Genomic DNA, 16,826 nt, shown 5'->3' on the forward strand with positions numbered 1-16,826 from the left:
AATACACCACGGGCAACATGGAGTCCTACCCGCAATACACAGAAATCCCTCACATTATGCCTATGACGGGCGTCTCAACCCCGTCCTACGACGCCTATGAACCGTCGCTCCCCGCCGACCACCCGTTCGTCACCCGCGCAGCCCAGTTCCAATTCCATCTTTCCCCCATGGAGGAGCAAATGAAGACGCGTGAGCAAGCGCTGGTCCCGCAGCCGTGGTGGAAGGCAGACGAACAGACCTTTGGAATGGGCTACGTGCCGCCGGACTTGACTTGCGCGGATCGATTTCCGCCCTGGAACAGCGGCATTTCTTCTATCTCCGACCCGCAAAGTCCGCAGAGTAGCAACAGCGGCAGCGTGCTCGCGACGAGCTGCATCGCATTTCCGCCCTTCGGGCAAGACCAGATCGCCATCAATGTGATCGATGATCAAACGGGCTATCCTACCCCGAGCGGTCTCGTCGAGATCGACCCTTCGATGATGGCGAAGCCACGAACATTTGAGATTCAACCCGATCCTCGATCCCCCCACGAACCGGACTTTGATTCTTGGTCTGGCAGTCAATCAGACCGCAATGTCACTCCAGAACAGCAATGGCCCTCCCCTGTGCCATCAGACTCTCTGGGTATTTCCACATCAACTCGCCGCTCCAAGGCTCAAAGCACATCTACATCACGAGTCCGTAAGAGCTCATCAAAACGCCCATCCTCCATACAGGGTCGCAAACGGCGGCGTCGCGGCGCTTCCAGCTCTGGCAACGGCGAAGAAAATACGCCGCGCACCTTCGTGTGCAGCTTTGCGCGCTACGGCTGCGAGAGTACTTTTGTCTCCAAGAACGAGTGGAAGCGTCACGTCACCTCCCAACACCTGCAACTCGGCTTTTACAGATGCGATGTGGGCAAGTGCAGTGTCCACATGCACGCCAGTCCCAATCGCTTCCTCTCTCCATCACCATCTCCCAACTCCCGTTCCCGCGCAAGCACTCCACCACCAGGCCAACCTAACGACTTCAACCGCAAAGACCTCTTCACCCAACACCAACGCCGCATGCACGCACCCTGGTTTCAATCCGGCCGTCGCCGCGTTCCTTCGGACAGTGAACATGCTGCTTTTGAGGCCAGCCTGGAGGAAGTTCGGCGCCGCTGCTGGTATGAACTCCGCCAGGCACCATTCCAGAGCCACTGCGGCTTCTGTCACGAGGTGTTTAGTGGGCCGGGCAGTTGGGATGTCCGGATGGAACATGTCGGGCGGCACTTTGAGCGTGAAGATCGCCAGGAGCTTGGTGAAGAGCTCGAGGATGTGGCATTACGGGAGTGGGGGCTTCGAGAGGGGATTCTCACTCAGTCTGACGGCAGATGCCGACTAGCGTCGCTGGTGGGGCTGGATATGTAATTCGGCGTCTTTTGAGAGGCCTGAAGTCAGTCGGAATGTGTACCACTGGTACGACGCATACGTGCGATTCATTTGCGAGCGGGCGTTTGGTGCTTCTTGTAGGTATTTTGGGGCGCTTTTTTCTACTTTCAGGGGGCTGTCTGCCTTTGGGTTTGGGCTGGTTGCCCGGTTTCTGCGCAGTTTGGTGCTGGGGTTTATGCTTGATGATCTCATTAGATTTTGACTTTGGCTTCGAATCGATGAATATACTGTATCGATACTAGCGTTTTCTTTTCTTCGATTTGTTCCTGGAGCGCCCGGGTTAGGCTCTGGATTTGATGATTACGATACATAATATGAACTATACATTGCATACAACTGGACATTTGGTGTATTTGGAGAATCAGACCATTCCTGTGATTAGTCTGTGCTTAGCAATCAACGTAGCCACACTGCATGCTTAAGCGTATGGAGCGCTGCTGCTGACGAAACGATCTATACTCGGACTGCCTCGGGTCCGAGTCAAAACAGCTCCGAATTAGCGATGACCATCACCGGTTCTTTGACTTCGACTTCAGGTACGGAGTTCGCCAGTCGTGTTATTACATGAATTGGTCTAGATACAGTCTCTAATGTCGATCCTCCCAAGTTTGATCTCCAGCTCCTGGAGTCCGCGGCACGAGGCAGATCCAGACACCCGTGATCATCGTCAAGCTCCTGCGGGATTTCAATACACCGAGTCAACATCGTTAAATCCGGTTTTGAGCGAGTCAGAATCCTTCGTGAATCTCGTACGTCGGCACGATGCCAAGAACAGGGTAGGACCAGGGCCTTCTCAAAGGAAAAGTCAAAATTCAAATTATAAAAACAAAATGAAAATGACCCAAAAAATGCCGCGCCAAAACAAAAACGGGTCCATCCCACGACCGCGTTAGCGAGCATGCGTTAGCTCCTTTCAGCCGTTAGCTCCTGTCAGCGTATGACACTAAGCAGCTAGACAAACGGGAATTCGCCAGCCGAAATAGCGCCAAATGCCAACGAACTAAGAATCCTGGTACGTGTCACTTCCCAAGGCTGACTGCAGGTATACGATACGAGTAAGGGAAAGAATCAACAGGCAGCCATTTTCGGGTTGCGGCTAGTTCACGCGACGTCGATGCTGGCTGGCATCCATTGATCAGTGTCCCTGGGTCGCACTCTGCCTCCCCAACCCTGTCGACCAATTGACCCTGCGGCGCAGCGGTTGGGGCCAAAACCGAGGGGCAAGTGGGCACGGAAGGGAAAGTGGGCGTGGGCGGTCCATCAAAGATTCCAAATCACATCGCGTGCCGGCAGGTGGAGCTCGACACACGCGATCGGCACCGGCTCCAAATTCTGAACAGCCCCGAGATGCAGCCATCGAGCTGAGCTGAGCATGGAACCCGGTGCTATCTCCGACCCAGTCCTGCCTGAGAAATGATAGGACTGTTGTACGAGCCGATTATCGATCGTCTGGACGACCACAGACGATCGATGGTCCACGTTCATCCGGCGAAACCGGACAACTCTACACGCCCGGCAAGTCTTCAGCACCGATACCGACCAGCAATGATCAGTCGAGGCCAAGAATGGACGGGCGCGCAGATTTCTCAAGCAGGGTTGTCTGTATGGAATACGTCGCGGGGCATAGTCGGGTTGCGACCTGTGCGAGTGCGTGGATCAGCCCCTATGCCACCCTCGCAGCAACTTCGCACTGATTTCCTCAATGAGCGAGCGACTCCCTTCCACTGGACAAAAGCAAAATGATCACATGGATGTGCATAACCGTGAATTAAGTCGTGTGCCGGGCCGCATAGTGGTGGATGGGGAACCGTGGTGAGGCCCCGCGTGGGGGTGGTGAGTGGTAGGTGGTGAGGGAAGGTCGAAGTATACCCGGCGTAGAACACGGTGGGGACCAACGTCGATTTAAAGATGACGGCTAACAGATTTCCCAGATCGCGGGCGTGGCCCAGTTAAGGTTAAATTTGGGTCGACCTGGGGAGATCCGGCATCCGAACGAACCTCGAAAAGAAAGGAAGCAAAAAAAAAAAAAAAAGTTCTGGTCCGCGACGCTGCTCCACGAGGATTGCCCGAACAGGAAATCTCGACGACGAGGCGAGGCTGCGGCGGTTGGCGGCTGCATCCGCCCACCTCCCTTCCATCACCAATCGACGCCCGCGCCGTTGCTTGTTTATTCGAGTTTAATCGTGCGCTTATTCTGAGCACTGTCGTTTTCTGGAGACCCGGCGGGCTCCATTTGCGCCGGAGTTTATCTGGACCTCGTGGTCCCAGGACCTATACGGCCCTGCATGAGGCCGGGGGCTGCCCCCGGCCGCCGACAGGGTTCAGAGAGCAAAGGGAAGAATTTCCCATGCACATCCCCAGGTTACTGAGCTCTCCCTATTCACATCAATCCTCATCACTTGCAATCTGGTGGTGGGTTAGAAGTGCGAACAAAGTGCATCTACACACGTAGTATTCAGCGGATCTGAGCAATGGGCCTGCGGTCCACATGAGCATAAATCACAATACGAACCCGACAGTGTCTACTAACTGACGCACTCCGCAAACGATACTCGATAGCTAATGCAAGCGAAGGGCAGTAGATTCGCAGAGTGAGCTTGGTTATGTCTTCCAAGGTTCTTTGATATGTCAGTGGCAGAATCCGACATTGTTGTATTACATAATACATACCGTGATAACTAACTAACTAATCATGGGAATTGCCTAGTTAGCTAGGAATGCCCTCTGATAAACACGGTAGACGCGTTAGTTTAGTTTCCATTTTTTTTCACCCCATATAAATTGCTAGCTAGGGGATGATATCCAATTCAGACTTGTTTACCTTTTCATTCGCTACCATACATATCCATACACCGCCTTCCCGACAGTTATGGGCCCGGTTCGCTCCTAAAGGACTACTTTGTGCAATATCTGAGGCTATTCACACTTGATCGACGGTCCTGCTTCCTCTATACACGTACGAAGGCGTGTTATTGCAGCCCTGGTAGCGAATATCCCTGTGCCACCATGAATATCAACAATATAAATGGCACAACCGCTGTCGCCGCCCTTTGCGGCGTTAAACCATTACACAAAACAGCCCATTGGGAATTGTGGTTTTGCTATCTACGACAATATGCGCGCGATAACCATGTATGGGAATTTGTTGATCCTGACGTACCTGCGAGTGAACGCCCTGAGCGTTTGAAAATGCCCGACTTTCCTGAGAACTTCTATGAACTGTCTCGGAATGATCAAAAACATGAAATGGAGATGCTCCGATTTCTCCAGCCTAGGTGGGAGCTTCAAGATCGCGGACTGAGAGCTGTTAAAGCACTTATTCACGCATCTGTTGAACCACACGTCGACCTACTGCTATATTACTATGAAGATGATATTGCTGCACGTGTCCGTTACCTCCGAGACCGCTTCTCACGCCGTGGACAGGATATTGAGGATCTTGTACCAATGGAGTGATTGGGCACTGAAGCCGCCGGAACCAGGTACTGACCTTATCCGTTGGTCATGCAAATGGGAGCATTAACGAGATCGATTACTCGCACAGAGAGATATTCATATCCGTCCTAATCAGGAATTTCTACATGCTGTCAAGACAATCCGAACTGACTGGTGGTTATACTACCGTGACCAAATCATTATTCAAGGTGAAGACATTGAAAATCGTGAATTGGTCAACTCATTCCGTACGCGGTTGGGAACCGAGCCAAAACCAAGGTCACAACCAAGGGCTTCATTCTCTACACTCAACGGTCAAAACGCTCAGTCGAATCAACTCCATGATCACCCTATGACCTTTTGCCCACAGTTTACTCTACATTATCAATTTCCTTTTCGAGCGTTCAGGTCCGTCGTAGTGTTGCCTACAGTCGGCCGAGCTGTCCGCAACGGGAACCCGAAGCCGACCTTCAGCCCTTGATCTATACCACCAGGGAAGCCACCAAGACACCAGCTTAACGGCAATATGTAGAGCACTACTCAGTATCATCTTCTCAGTTACTCCGAGTGTTTGAAGAGCGATTTTATCCCCCTCTTAACAGGATGTTCGAATCATTCTAGTTCGCCATCGGACATTCGGGACGCTGCTGTATACTCGGAGATGATACACTTCTCCGACCCACCAGCCACTCAGCTTGCGTACATCGCCACTAACGCCGAAGAAGTGCTGAGTACTTCACGATCATAGTTGCACATTCTTCCCGTCAGATAAAACCAGCCATCATGCTCTCTTTCCGGGCACGCTCGCTTCTTTTCCTCTCAAGTCTCGCCCTCATTCCCATCGGTATATACCTCCACTCAACCGTACCACTGCATCGACTCAAAGCACCCCTCAAAATGACCAACGCAACTCATAAGCCCGACTTCTCTGAGCGAGTGGATCAACTCCGAGAATACATCTTTTCCCAGCCCTCCTCCACCTTCGAAAATAACCCTTTGGCAGTTGCAAATGCCGTCGAATCCTTCGCCAATACAAAGGGCCAGATGATGATTTTCCGTGATGCAAAGCTTCAGGTAGCAAGGACTCAGCTAGAAGCTCAGACTCCGGCCCCGCGGACGATCCTAGAATTCGGCACGTTTGTGGGCAAGTCTGCGCTGGCTTGGGGTGCTATACTTCGAGAGATTCACGGGGAGAAAATTTCTGGAGGGATTAATATGTACACCTTCGAGTTGGATCCGCAGATGGTCGCACTCTTCAGAGACTTGATCAAGCTGGCAGGTCTCGAGAATGTGGTCCATGTGCTGGAGGGGCCTGGTTCGGAGTCGCTGAAGAAGTTGCATGCCGAGGGCAAAGTGACTAGCGTGGACATGACATTTTTCGATCACTGGGAGGAATTTTATCTGCCGGATCTGCAACTCATTGAAGACTTGGGACTGTTCCAAGTTGGGTCGCTGGCTATTGCGGATAATACGGATTTCCCCGGTGCGCCGCAGTACTTGAAGTATGTCAAGGATGGCGGGCGAGGAACGACGGGCTCGGTGAAATATGAGAGCACGTCTTTTGAGACGGCGAGTCGGCCGGGTAGACCAAGCATTTTTGAGATCAGTAAGGTTGTGGCCGTTAAGTGAATTTGGGAAGCAATACCAGCACCAGCCCTGGAAGGCACTGATAGCCCAGCCTTCCACGTGTATGTACCACAATTGGAATTTCGAAACGTGTAGGAGGAAACGTCAATGAAGTGCAAGATAGCAATAACAGATGGTCGAAATTAATATTCTGCTAGATAATTTTTTTGTAAGTTCATATGATGTAGTGTGTATTACACTTGTGTAGTGACATTCAAAAGTGTTGTGTGAAATGATAGTGTATCGATATGAAGGTTGGGACCATCAAAATATATCTCGGTCACTGGTGCAGCCACGTGAGCGAGCCCAAAAACTTCGGGCTAACCACTTTGTAGAAGTCTATGATTACGATCATAAGTCCCTTGCAATGCAATCTTTCCCACTATTCCAATTGCAAAGCGACCTCCGTAGTATGGTTTGGCCATGTAGCTGGACGAGTGGAATTACGGCTCGGCTGCCACTTCGCAAATGTTCGTTCCGCTCGGTGCGGCCTCCCCGGCAACTCCTGCACATCTCACCATGAGCTGCTAGCCACTCCAATTGCGCCCCAACAAGTTGAACCTGCTTGTACTGGACAACCCGGCCTGGAAACTCGATCAGGGCATGCTCTGAACACGATAAGGTCACCTTCTGCTTCTTCACCCGGCCACCTCGTCTGGATCGACTCCCAACCAACCCATCATGTGCGCCCATCCCAATCCGACAGATCGAGTGCGCGACTGACCATTTCCCTCCAGGGCCGTCTTCTCTCTGATTATAATCAACAAGGCTGGTGGCCTGATCTACCAGCGCGAGTTCCAAGCCGGCCTACGCAAGCTCTCCACAAACGATTATCTGGTCCTCGCCGGTACCTTTCACGGGTCAGTCCTCGCGCCCCTGTCAAGAATGCCCACAGCACCTGTGAGCTAATATCACGATCGCAGTGTCCACGCCATCACTCGCTCCATCACCCCCAAGCTCCCTCTTGCCCCGTCAACCTCTCCGGTCGCCTCCTCCCCCGGCACCACCGCCCCTGCGACGTCAGGATACAGCTATCCCAACCCGGGCGTTCCCGCCACCGGCCTGGAATTCCTCGAGACAGATAAATTCCACCTAACGTGCTTTCAGACTCTGACGGGGACAAAATTCCTGCTCTTTACCGATCCGCTGACTGGCAACGTGGATACGATCATGAACAAGATTTACGAGCTGTATGCGGACTACGTGATGAAGAACCCCTTCTACCAGCTGGAGATGCCGGTGCGATGCGAGGCCTTCGATAGGCATCTGGGCGCATGGTTAAGAGGACGAACATAATCGGTGGATTGGGGAAATGGACTTGCCACCGAACCCAGAAGGCTGGGATAATGATGACCTTACGAACTAGACATCTCTTTGATCTGTTTACTGTACTGGACCCCGTGGAATTTTGCTCGACGGAATTGTGCATAATACCAATCGCATCAATATATTTCCTTTCGCAGTAGAGAAGGCGCCCATCCAGATAGACAGGCACCAGCACTCAAGTATACAAGAGAAGAAAAGCAAAACAAGAAGTAAACGCCGGGTATGCATCAGATCATTTCAATCGGGACCTGGCATCTACGCAGTGTCCATCTTGTCATCGTCCTTCTTGTCCTTGCTGGACTCGCCTCCCTCTTCAGGAATACCGCCTAGTTCCGTCTTGCCCTCGGCTTCCTCGCGATCGCGCTTCTCCTTCTCCTGTCGGTTCTTCTCTTCCTCCAAAGATAACCGGAGAGCAAAGGCCAGCTCGGGGTCTTCCTCGGCCGCATCCTCAAAGTTGAATCCACCGGCGTCACCGCCGTCGCCGGACGCTCCCGCCGCACCAGCACCCTCTCCGGCCAGAATCGGGGTCTGCTGAAGCTCCTCGCTCAGGAGATGGGGACCCGGCGGGATGATCGCCAGATGAGAGCCATCGCCACTCGACACATTATCCACAAACGCTTCAAGCTTCTTGGTCTGGTCAGATTCGAGGTCACCGAATGCGACGACATCGATCGAGACGTTGATCTTCTTCATCTTCTTGGCCAGCTTGACGAGGGTCTTCTCATCTTCTTCGATGGGGGAGCAGGAGAACACAATGATTCGTTGCCGCTGGGACTTCTCAGAACGGTGCTTCAGCGCCAACTATACAGTAAAAGAGGCAGTTAGTAATACAGCTCAAGGAATCATCCGGAAGAAACAACCTACCCCTGCAACCTGGATACTGGAGCTCAGGTGCGAAGTGCCGTGGATCTTAGTGCGATGGAGACCGGCGAGGATGGCACCAAAGTCCGTGGTGAAAGTCGAAAGGACCTCGGGACCCTTGCCGCCCATGCTCATAAGGCCGACCGCCGACTGTGGGTGTGCGCGCATCTTGACGCTGTGAATGATGCTTACAGCATCAACCTGAGCTTGCCAGCGAGTTGATCTGGGACAGTTAGATTGGACGATGCAGCGAAGGTGGGATGGACAGAGCTAATACTCACGTGTAGTCTCCATTGCGACTGCTTTCGCTGTTGTCGACACTGCGGGCAAGGGTTAGCAAGGTTCTAAGCTCAGGGTGGAACAATTGACGTGCATGATCATAGTAGCTTCGAGTGACATGATGGCGGTATCTGAGGAGGGGAATTAGGAGGATGTATCGGGGAACGGCAGGTGATGCAGTGCCAGGACGGCGGTGATGACGAGGTCTGGCAAGCTTACATTCTGCCGCCACTCTCCGCCCAGAGCCTTGTTTGTTGTGGCTGCTCCACGGCACTCCGCACTCGCGTTTTAACTACCTCTATTCGACCTACAATCCCACGCAAGAAACGCGGCAAACAACCATGGCGACCTTGAAGCGCAAATCCCCCGAATTTGTTGGCGCGCCCGACGCTACCCCTACTGGGCCTCCGGCCAAGAAGCTGCGGCTGACGCAGGGCCAGAAGCAGGCGTTGATTGATAACTTGCAGCTTGAGAGTGCGTGAATTCGAGTGCTCAAGGCTGTATGGACATTGTTAACGAAAATCTAGTTACTGAGAGAGCTCGAAAGCTTCGTTCGCAATATGCTCTGCAGGCCAATGACCTTCGTGCCCGCATCGAACGACGCGTCAATCGTATCCCCGTCTCGCTGCGCAAGGCCAACATGGGTGAACTCTACGAAAAGCACAATGCTCCAAACTCTACCACATCACCACTCCGAAGGCCGTCGCCCGCAAAGGCAAAGACGCGTGTTGCCACGAACATCTCTGTTGATCCAGCGTCCCCAGTTGGTCGTAACCGACGCGCAAGGTATGGCAGTCCAAACGAGTTTCCTTGATATATTCCCCTACTAAAAAAATTCGCAGTCATGAGGGCTACTCAGACAAGGAGAACGCGCCTAACACCGGCGAGACTGATGCCCTGAAAAACCCCAAGCGTCGCAACAACCCCAAGGCTGCCGGCGGTGCTTCACGCGTCGTCTCCCAGGAAGTGCGCAACAACGACCACCGCATTCTTTCTCCCAAGTCTCTCAACTCCCGCACATACCCGCACTCACCCTTCCGTGCCTCCCCCGAGAAGGGCCAGCCATCATACTTGTCGCGTCCCACTTCCCCGCTCAAACCTTCCAGCCCTCTCCGTGCCGCCGGTGCGGGCGCACGCCCGCGTGGTGCCACCACATCGACTTTCCGGGACACCTTGCAACCTACGCAGCCCAAGAAGACCACAGCTCGCGCTGCCACAGGCCCCAGGGCCGCCGTCAGGTCGCCTCTTCCCCGTCCTGCAACTCGCCAAGGCGAGCGCCGAAATAGCAATGCCTCGACCACTTCGTCCAGCACAACCGTTCAAAAACCCACCCGCACTGCAACCGGGGCTCGTAAGCCGACAACGGGCACCTCAACTACTACCACAACCAAGAAGCCCGCCGTGCCGCGCAACCAAGCCGCATCTCTCGCCGTGAAGAAGACCGCTGCTAATGCAGCTTCTGTGAGGAAGACTACTGCCCCTGCTGCCACAACGGAAGCATCAGGCCGGGGAACCAGAGCGCTCCGGAAGCGCGTATAGATTTTGATCAGATCCACAGCGTATATTGCCTTGTTAAGAGAATGTGTCTAGCCTTTCAGCGTGGAGTTTTGCCTGTTACCAGGCATGTTATTGAACTGTGGAGTTTCCTTTGAATTTGTCCTAGGGCTGGGATCATAATAAGTGTTTTGCATTTGCTCTGTTCATTGTTATGGCGCATTAGCTGCTCGTCTTGCGAATATATTACTTGCATGTCGTCGGTGCCACTTTGGAGATGGCCCATAATGTGACAATAAAACTTTCTATTCAGGAATTGCCTGTAACGCTCGACGCCAAAAGTCATTTATATGCGAAGTGTGATGAAGAACTGCCTTAGGATATGGTACATTATAAGATCTGGCTTTCCATCTTTCACAATCTTTACGAAGACATTACGCGAAATGAGTACCGTTCTTCTATACAAAGTACAACAATGGCCATCAAAAGAATCTCTTAATGGACCCCCCGGGTTCTCACGGTTGCTCCGATGCCAGAGTATCTCCGCAAATGCATTGCTGTGAGATGCACGATTTAATATCAAGATGTCACGATGCGACGTTTACAATGTTATTATTGATATTGGCTCAGGATTTCTTTCGGGTGCTGGCTCAGGATCGTGTATCATGGTCATCTATCAAGCGCCTGGAAATCAGTCATTGCATCCCATAGAATAAACCACGCTAGTGTAGCAACCTAAACGTCTCCACCCACGACACTTGCACTTCTACACTGGGACTACACTAGAAGCTAACCATAACCGCATGGAACTAATGACGAGAGGCCGCGGGATCAATCTCCAGCTAGGGACACACTTAGACATTCATTCACGGCGCCTAGGAGCCATTTACTCAGTACTAGGCAACGGAAACTAATCCAGCCATCCTAAACAAAGAGAGCAATGCAATAGAAAATAGTTCACCGAGGGCGAAAGCTACATTGTACTCAGCACAGGTATCATTGCAGTCATGCTGGTTGACGAGCAAGTAGAAGAAAAAGAAAAAAAATCCAAAAACAGGGCTCCTCGATCCTAATGCCGCCATATATCGCGTTGTCGAAGGAGAAAGAAGGGGAGACGCAAAGAAACGTGAGATGGGGAAAAGTGAGCTAGACAAGAAATAAACGGGACCAAGGTAAAATCCGGAGCCTGGCCCAGCGATGAGCAGTGAAATGAAAGCAGGATGGGATGGGACCCATCAGCGGTAGGTATGATATGGAATGGGTATGGCTGATCCCCAGAATCAGATGCACAGACGCGGAGAGAATAAAGGTTGAAGAAATGGGAATTGAAGCATGAGAACAAGGCGATTCGTTCTCATAAAGACGGAGGGCGAGAAAAGAAAAAGATGGAGAGCCACAGACGCCAGTCCATCGGGACTAATCAGCTCGCTGATCACTTTTGGGGAAATTTTGGATGTATCAGGTAGGAGAGGGTAGAAAGGAAAATAAGAGGAAGATAAACTCCGTCAACCAAGCCTGTCAGTCGATATCAGATGAAACAAGAAAGAAACGCTAATCAAGCCCCCCAAAAAGTTGAAGCGGGAAATGAAGTATACCACGGGCAGTTGGATTTGGAGCCGGGTTGGGTGATGCAAGTCAAAGTCGTCGACGAATGGCGTATCAGTCGCAGCTGTGCAGTGATGAAAACAAGAAAAGATTACCGAGGCCTAGCCAGTAACGCCCATAGCACCCTGTCCCGGACGTGTTCGGTAAGGGAGATTTTGCTGAGTGTCAGAAGGTTGACTGCCATTGCTGGTGCTGCGCTCGCGGCGGTATCCTGGTTGCGGCGGCCCGAAATCGAACCCAGCCTGGGGAGCAGTGCTGTTCGAGTGGGAGTGGCCGGACCCTCCCACATGGCGGACCGAACTTTGCATCTGCCAGGCCGTATCCTGGGATGGGTCTGTTTCGATGCGCGCCGCCGCCGGGGTAGTGTTGCTTCGGTTTTGGTTGGTGATAGTGAATGTCTCACCGCCGTTTTCTGGCTTCGTGGAGAAGCTGCCACGAGCGATATCCCCGTAACGCTTAAGGATCTCCTTTGTCGTCACTTCGGCGTTCTCCTTGAAGAGAGTTGGGTCGCTGAGAATAGATTGCAAGTCCTCCGGAATCTAGACGAAGTCAGATGAACATCCAGGCCAACAATTTATTGGTTGACAACTTACCTCGCACATGGTGTCGTTATACGTGATTAGAGCATTGACTGCTTCAATAGCCAAGAAGCTTTCATCCACGGTGCTGTTCTTAGCATTGGGATACAGGATGTTTGGTGTCATGACGGTTGCTAAATTGTGAATGTCCATCTTGCTTCCAGACTCCTCATCGACATGGGAAAATGAAGATGTCCAATTCAAGAATGTGAAGAGAACCTCCATCGTATCACGGTGAGCTTTTGGCAGGAGACAGCACGTGAGGTGCAACACTCGCTTCTGCTTCTCAGGGTCGGGCAACTCTATCAAACGGTTAGTTAGTAATCACAAAAAGGCGGCCTGGAGTGGACGTACTTTGCGCTGCAACAAACAGCCGATGGAGCTTGAAGGTCATCAATGGGTCAGGCATTTCGCGAAGGAACTTCTTGAGAAGCGCGGCAATCTGGACCGGACTCTCCTTGGTCATGTCAACTTGATCGTATCTGTTGTCGATCATTTCCGAGATGTCCTTCAGTCGGCGGATGTTGCCGTTCTTACGGAAGACACCCTCTACCGACATGTCCATTTGGCGCATTGCAGAAACCGCGTCGTCCACGACAGCAGGAATCCGAAGAGCACCAGGACCCACACCGTGACTCGACTCGGTTCCTTCCTTTTCCACCAAGTAGTCTAGGGCTACACCGAATACACCCTTCTTCTTGCCCTTCTTCTTCTCATCTTTGAATGCGCGGCCAAAGATGTTCCAGATCGTAGGCTTGCGCGATTCAATAAGAGAAAGCAGCTCTTCCATGTTAAACTGGCCATCCAACAAGGGCTCCATGGACAAAACAGCAACGTGGCGGACGATGAAGTATTCCAGAGCGGTCAGCTCGGAGAAGTAGCGTTTGGTCCGTGTTGCAGGCTCGACCAACATGTTAAGATTTCCCTCCGACATGTTACGTCCATGACTAGGTCTATACCTTGCCATCGGCTCACCAGAGTCGACAAGTTTGGCACCGGCATGCCTGAACGCATTGGGGCGCTGTTCTTTGGCTTGTTCCGCTGCAACAATGCGCGGGATGTCATCCAGAGTCAGTGCATCTTGGTTGCCGAACGTCAGATCTTTCACGGTCTCGCCATTGGAGTCCCGCTCTTCGACGATCTGGAACCCATTTCCGTTGGGATCAGTGCCATCATTACCGGAGGATCCAGGTCGGGCACTTCTGCCCTCGGGGCCGTGGATGATCCGAGATTCGCGTGCTTTCTTATATGTTGTAGATAGAGCTCGCTCGTTGCGAATCGAACGCAGGCGACGCATTTCTCCCACGGTTTGCTCTAGTGAAGACTCTTCAAAGCCATCGCGAGCGCCACCGCTATATGACATGGAGCGAGTGTTGGATCGCCGAACATCGCCAGGTTGAGCACGGTGGCCCTCCTTGTTCTCGTAATCTTTGAGATTAGGGTCGTCTGGTGGAATAAGGATCAGTCACGGAAGCGGGAGAAATATTGATGCTCACGACTTACCAGAGGTGTGAGGCAGAGTTCCACCTGCGCGCAGCACGGCGAGAAGACGGGCAAGGGCAACTCGCAACAAGAAAACGAATTGCTGCAGTTTAGAAACGTGGACGAATCCGCTCTGGACACTCGAGCCCAGGTTCTGCTGATGAGCACAGGCCGAGCAGAAAGTACGGTTTTCATTCTCACTCCACAATGCATCAGCAAGATCAATGCTCAGGTCTTTGTCGCAGGAAGAGCATGATAGATGGGGTGGCTTAATGTGCCAGCGGTTCTCTCCCCAGAGAACACATTCGTCATCAATGGGTTCTTTGCATGCGATACAGCAGTCCGACAGCTGATCAGCAAGACCCTCGACTCCAGCTGTCAGATCAAGCTGCTCATCTCCATCCTCCGGCGGAACCAGCGCGTCCAGATCGCCGAGATGATGCAGGAAGTTGTGCAGGCCATCGGGTGCCGACATATCCCGTTCAAGTTTGAGAGCACCCTGCAACCCGATGCGGATGAGAAGCTTGAGGTAGTGAGCAAGACCAGTAACCAGGGAAAGCAGCTCTTGCGTGACGCCCAGTTTCCTAACACCGGTCTCTTGAGTCTTCGACAGAAGGGAAAAGAAAGCAACGATCTTCTTGCAAAGAAGCTTGGCTTCGCGGCCATAGGAAAGATCTAGAAGGGGGTCAGTATGGGAGAGAAAGACAATTGTAGGAAATGTTGTCGAGAGGACGGAGGGGCATACCCTTGACACCTTGTGACTTAATGTAATTAGCCAGTTCATCGACTGCACCGAAAAGGATCTCAACATGGCCGATGAAGCGCTTGGCCACCAAAACACCATCGATATACGCTCCATTGCTCACATGCAGAAGCATATCCGAAATGCAAGCAGCCGAGGATTCTTCAAAGGTAGAAAGGGTGCTCCAGATATTGTAAACCTTCTCCTCCATTGTGTCCTCCTCCTGGCGGATTCGCTCACGGTCCTCGGGGCTGGCATCCACGTCCACTGGCGGCGGTTCCCAGGTCTGGCCGGCGGGTGAAAGGCGCACATTCCAAAATTTATGGATCATGTAACACTCGGGATGCCAATGTTGATTTTGGCCATTGCGGAAGATCTCGACGAATTGTTTGAGAATGGCCGTCTGGCACCCGTGACACCGCTGGGCGAATTGAGTCGAGTAATGGAAGTGGCAATATACCTTGCCTTCATGTTCGTAATAGGAGTCTTGGGCACCGAAGACCGTGGGGCATACTGAGCACGTGAAATGCTCAATATGATATTTACGATCCAATGCCGTGATGTACGATCCGCGGAGGGCGCCGCCGCATTCGTGGCACAGCAGGCCGAGCCGGCGAAAGTAGTCGGTTTCGCAGAGTGGGTATTGAACGCTGCCATCTTCCGAGTCGACGGGGAAGAATTTGGAGGCAACAATCTCATCGCAGTCCTACAATTGGGGGGCCCAAGTCAGTACATGGTCATGGATCTCAACAACCGTTTTTGCCCCTCGCGGCGAGCGCACTCTCACTTACCTGACACTTAAAGCACTCCAAATGAAAAGTGCCTCCGAGCGCACGGACAAATTGGCCGGTCAACGGCTCATTGCACTTTTGACACAGACGCGACGAGCCGGGGGACTTGTTGTGAGGTCGTCCGTTGGGGCGCGACCGGTCACGGGCCGCAGAGCGGTCCCGATAACCGGGCTGCTCAGGTTCGAGTCCCCGACCTGAACGGACATCTTCCTGGCTCAAAGGGCTGTGGTTCAACGGGCTGTTCCCTGCGGTGCGGGTGGTGGGCGAGTCGAATGGGATCAAACTGTCCTCGGGAGAAGTGGGGGTGTTCTTTTGGTGGTAGCTGCCTCCATAGCCGGACGTGTTCAGCGTGGGATGCGGTTTGCCTGCGACCAGGCTGGCCGGGAGTTCACCGGGGGGCATGTTGGTCCCCCGTCACAGATCAGCGGGATCGAGTCGCAGTAGAGGTGGGACGACGGAGGTGGCATGCAAGGAAAATCCGAGGGAAGCAGCGGGGGCTGGCTGGGGAGGAAGCCAGCGAGTCGAATCGACCGGAGATTGTGGAGGGCAGGAGAATTCGATAAGTTTCGAGCGCGTCACTATCGACCTTCGAGGGAAGGATCTTGTTAGAGAACACAGACGGTCGATGTGTGGAACAGTATGGCTGGGAAGCGGCCGTCCGAGTCCCACTTGCACACCGGTTTCACTCACGCTCACGCCATGTAGTCACTCAAAAAAGAAGAAGGGAGAAGCGAAATAGCTGGGAGGCTGCGACGGTCGAACAGTGCTCTTTGAGTCGGAGGGGGCAGACGGAGGGCCCGGCGACAGAGAACAAAAGGCGGCGGTGGGTATCAGAAGGATTGGAGCCGAGGAGGAAGGGTCCTTTTAGCGCGCAGTGGCAGGACGCGGGGGTGGGAGGGGAGCTCGCAAAGGCGCAACGCGACCACAACCACCGGGTGGGGGGGACAAGCACTCGGCCGGGTGCAGAAGGAGGTGGTTTGGAGGAATGGAGATGGCGATGGCGATGGCGGTGTTGGTTGTTTGGCGCGGAGGGCGAAAGTCGGGCATTCGCTGCCCCCCCTATTGCGGGTCACGTGAGGCCAATATACCCAGCGTCTGGAGAATGGGATCGACAGCGATTTGTACATTACAGAACAATAGATTAGAGTGTAGTTACTGTAGGTACAATTCGTCTTATGAATAATTGCGATGATCA

General features: G+C 52.9%; 7 protein-coding genes across 7 annotated transcripts; 5 read left to right on the top strand and 2 right to left on the bottom strand.

Moving 5' to 3' along the window:
* Positions 1 to 17: 17 nt before the first annotated feature.
* On the top strand, positions 18 to 1,391 carry N7532_009883 (putative C2H2 finger domain protein; the record flags this gene model as incomplete). Its single annotated transcript, XM_056622374.1, has 1 exon — positions 18 to 1,391. The coding sequence occupies one exon, from the start codon at positions 18 to 20 to the stop codon at positions 1,389 to 1,391; it is 1,374 nt and encodes a 457-aa protein (XP_056469790.1).
* A 3,027-nt stretch (positions 1,392 to 4,418) lies between these two features.
* Positions 4,419 to 4,868, top strand: N7532_009884 (uncharacterized protein; the record flags this gene model as incomplete). The annotated part of the gene is made up of 1 exon (XM_056622375.1): positions 4,419 to 4,868. One exon carries the CDS (start codon positions 4,419 to 4,421, stop codon positions 4,866 to 4,868), a length of 450 nt encoding a protein of 149 aa, XP_056469791.1.
* Positions 4,869 to 5,744: 876 nt separating this feature from the next.
* N7532_009885 (putative O-methyltransferase) lies at positions 5,745 to 6,476 on the top strand (the record flags this gene model as incomplete). The annotated part of the gene is made up of 1 exon (XM_056622376.1): positions 5,745 to 6,476. One exon carries the CDS (start codon positions 5,745 to 5,747, stop codon positions 6,474 to 6,476), a length of 732 nt encoding a protein of 243 aa, XP_056469792.1.
* Positions 6,477 to 7,154: 678 nt separating this feature from the next.
* On the top strand, positions 7,155 to 7,769 carry N7532_009886 (trafficking protein particle complex subunit 4; the record flags this gene model as incomplete). Its single annotated transcript, XM_056622377.1, has 3 exons — positions 7,155 to 7,184; positions 7,242 to 7,333; positions 7,397 to 7,769. The coding sequence occupies 3 exons, from the start codon at positions 7,155 to 7,157 to the stop codon at positions 7,767 to 7,769; spliced, it is 495 nt and encodes a 164-aa protein (XP_056469793.1).
* A 285-nt stretch (positions 7,770 to 8,054) lies between these two features.
* Positions 8,055 to 9,059, bottom strand: N7532_009887 (proteasome regulatory particle base subunit RPN10; the record flags this gene model as incomplete). The annotated part of the gene is made up of 4 exons (XM_056622378.1): positions 8,055 to 8,600; positions 8,664 to 8,883; positions 8,942 to 8,980; positions 9,034 to 9,059. The coding sequence occupies 4 exons, from the start codon at positions 9,057 to 9,059 to the stop codon at positions 8,055 to 8,057; spliced, it is 831 nt and encodes a 276-aa protein (XP_056469794.1).
* Positions 9,060 to 9,280: 221 nt separating this feature from the next.
* On the top strand, positions 9,281 to 10,478 carry N7532_009888 (uncharacterized protein; the record flags this gene model as incomplete). The annotated part of the gene is made up of 3 exons (XM_056622379.1): positions 9,281 to 9,413; positions 9,467 to 9,725; positions 9,782 to 10,478. 3 exons carry the CDS (start codon positions 9,281 to 9,283, stop codon positions 10,476 to 10,478), a joined length of 1,089 nt encoding a protein of 362 aa, XP_056469795.1.
* A 1,661-nt stretch (positions 10,479 to 12,139) lies between these two features.
* Positions 12,140 to 16,033, bottom strand: N7532_009889 (GTPase-activating protein LRG1; the record flags this gene model as incomplete). The annotated part of the gene is made up of 6 exons (XM_056622380.1): positions 12,140 to 12,577; positions 12,632 to 12,918; positions 12,971 to 14,062; positions 14,120 to 14,773; positions 14,844 to 15,546; positions 15,632 to 16,033. The coding sequence occupies 6 exons, from the start codon at positions 16,031 to 16,033 to the stop codon at positions 12,140 to 12,142; spliced, it is 3,576 nt and encodes a 1,191-aa protein (XP_056469796.1).
* Between the last annotated feature and the right edge of the window lie 793 nt (positions 16,034 to 16,826).

This window comes from Penicillium argentinense (genome assembly GCF_028826775.1).
Source record: "Penicillium argentinense strain IBT 30761 chromosome Unknown utg000010l_segment0_segment0, whole genome shotgun sequence".
NCBI classification, from domain to species: domain Eukaryota; kingdom Fungi; phylum Ascomycota; class Eurotiomycetes; order Eurotiales; family Aspergillaceae; genus Penicillium; species Penicillium argentinense.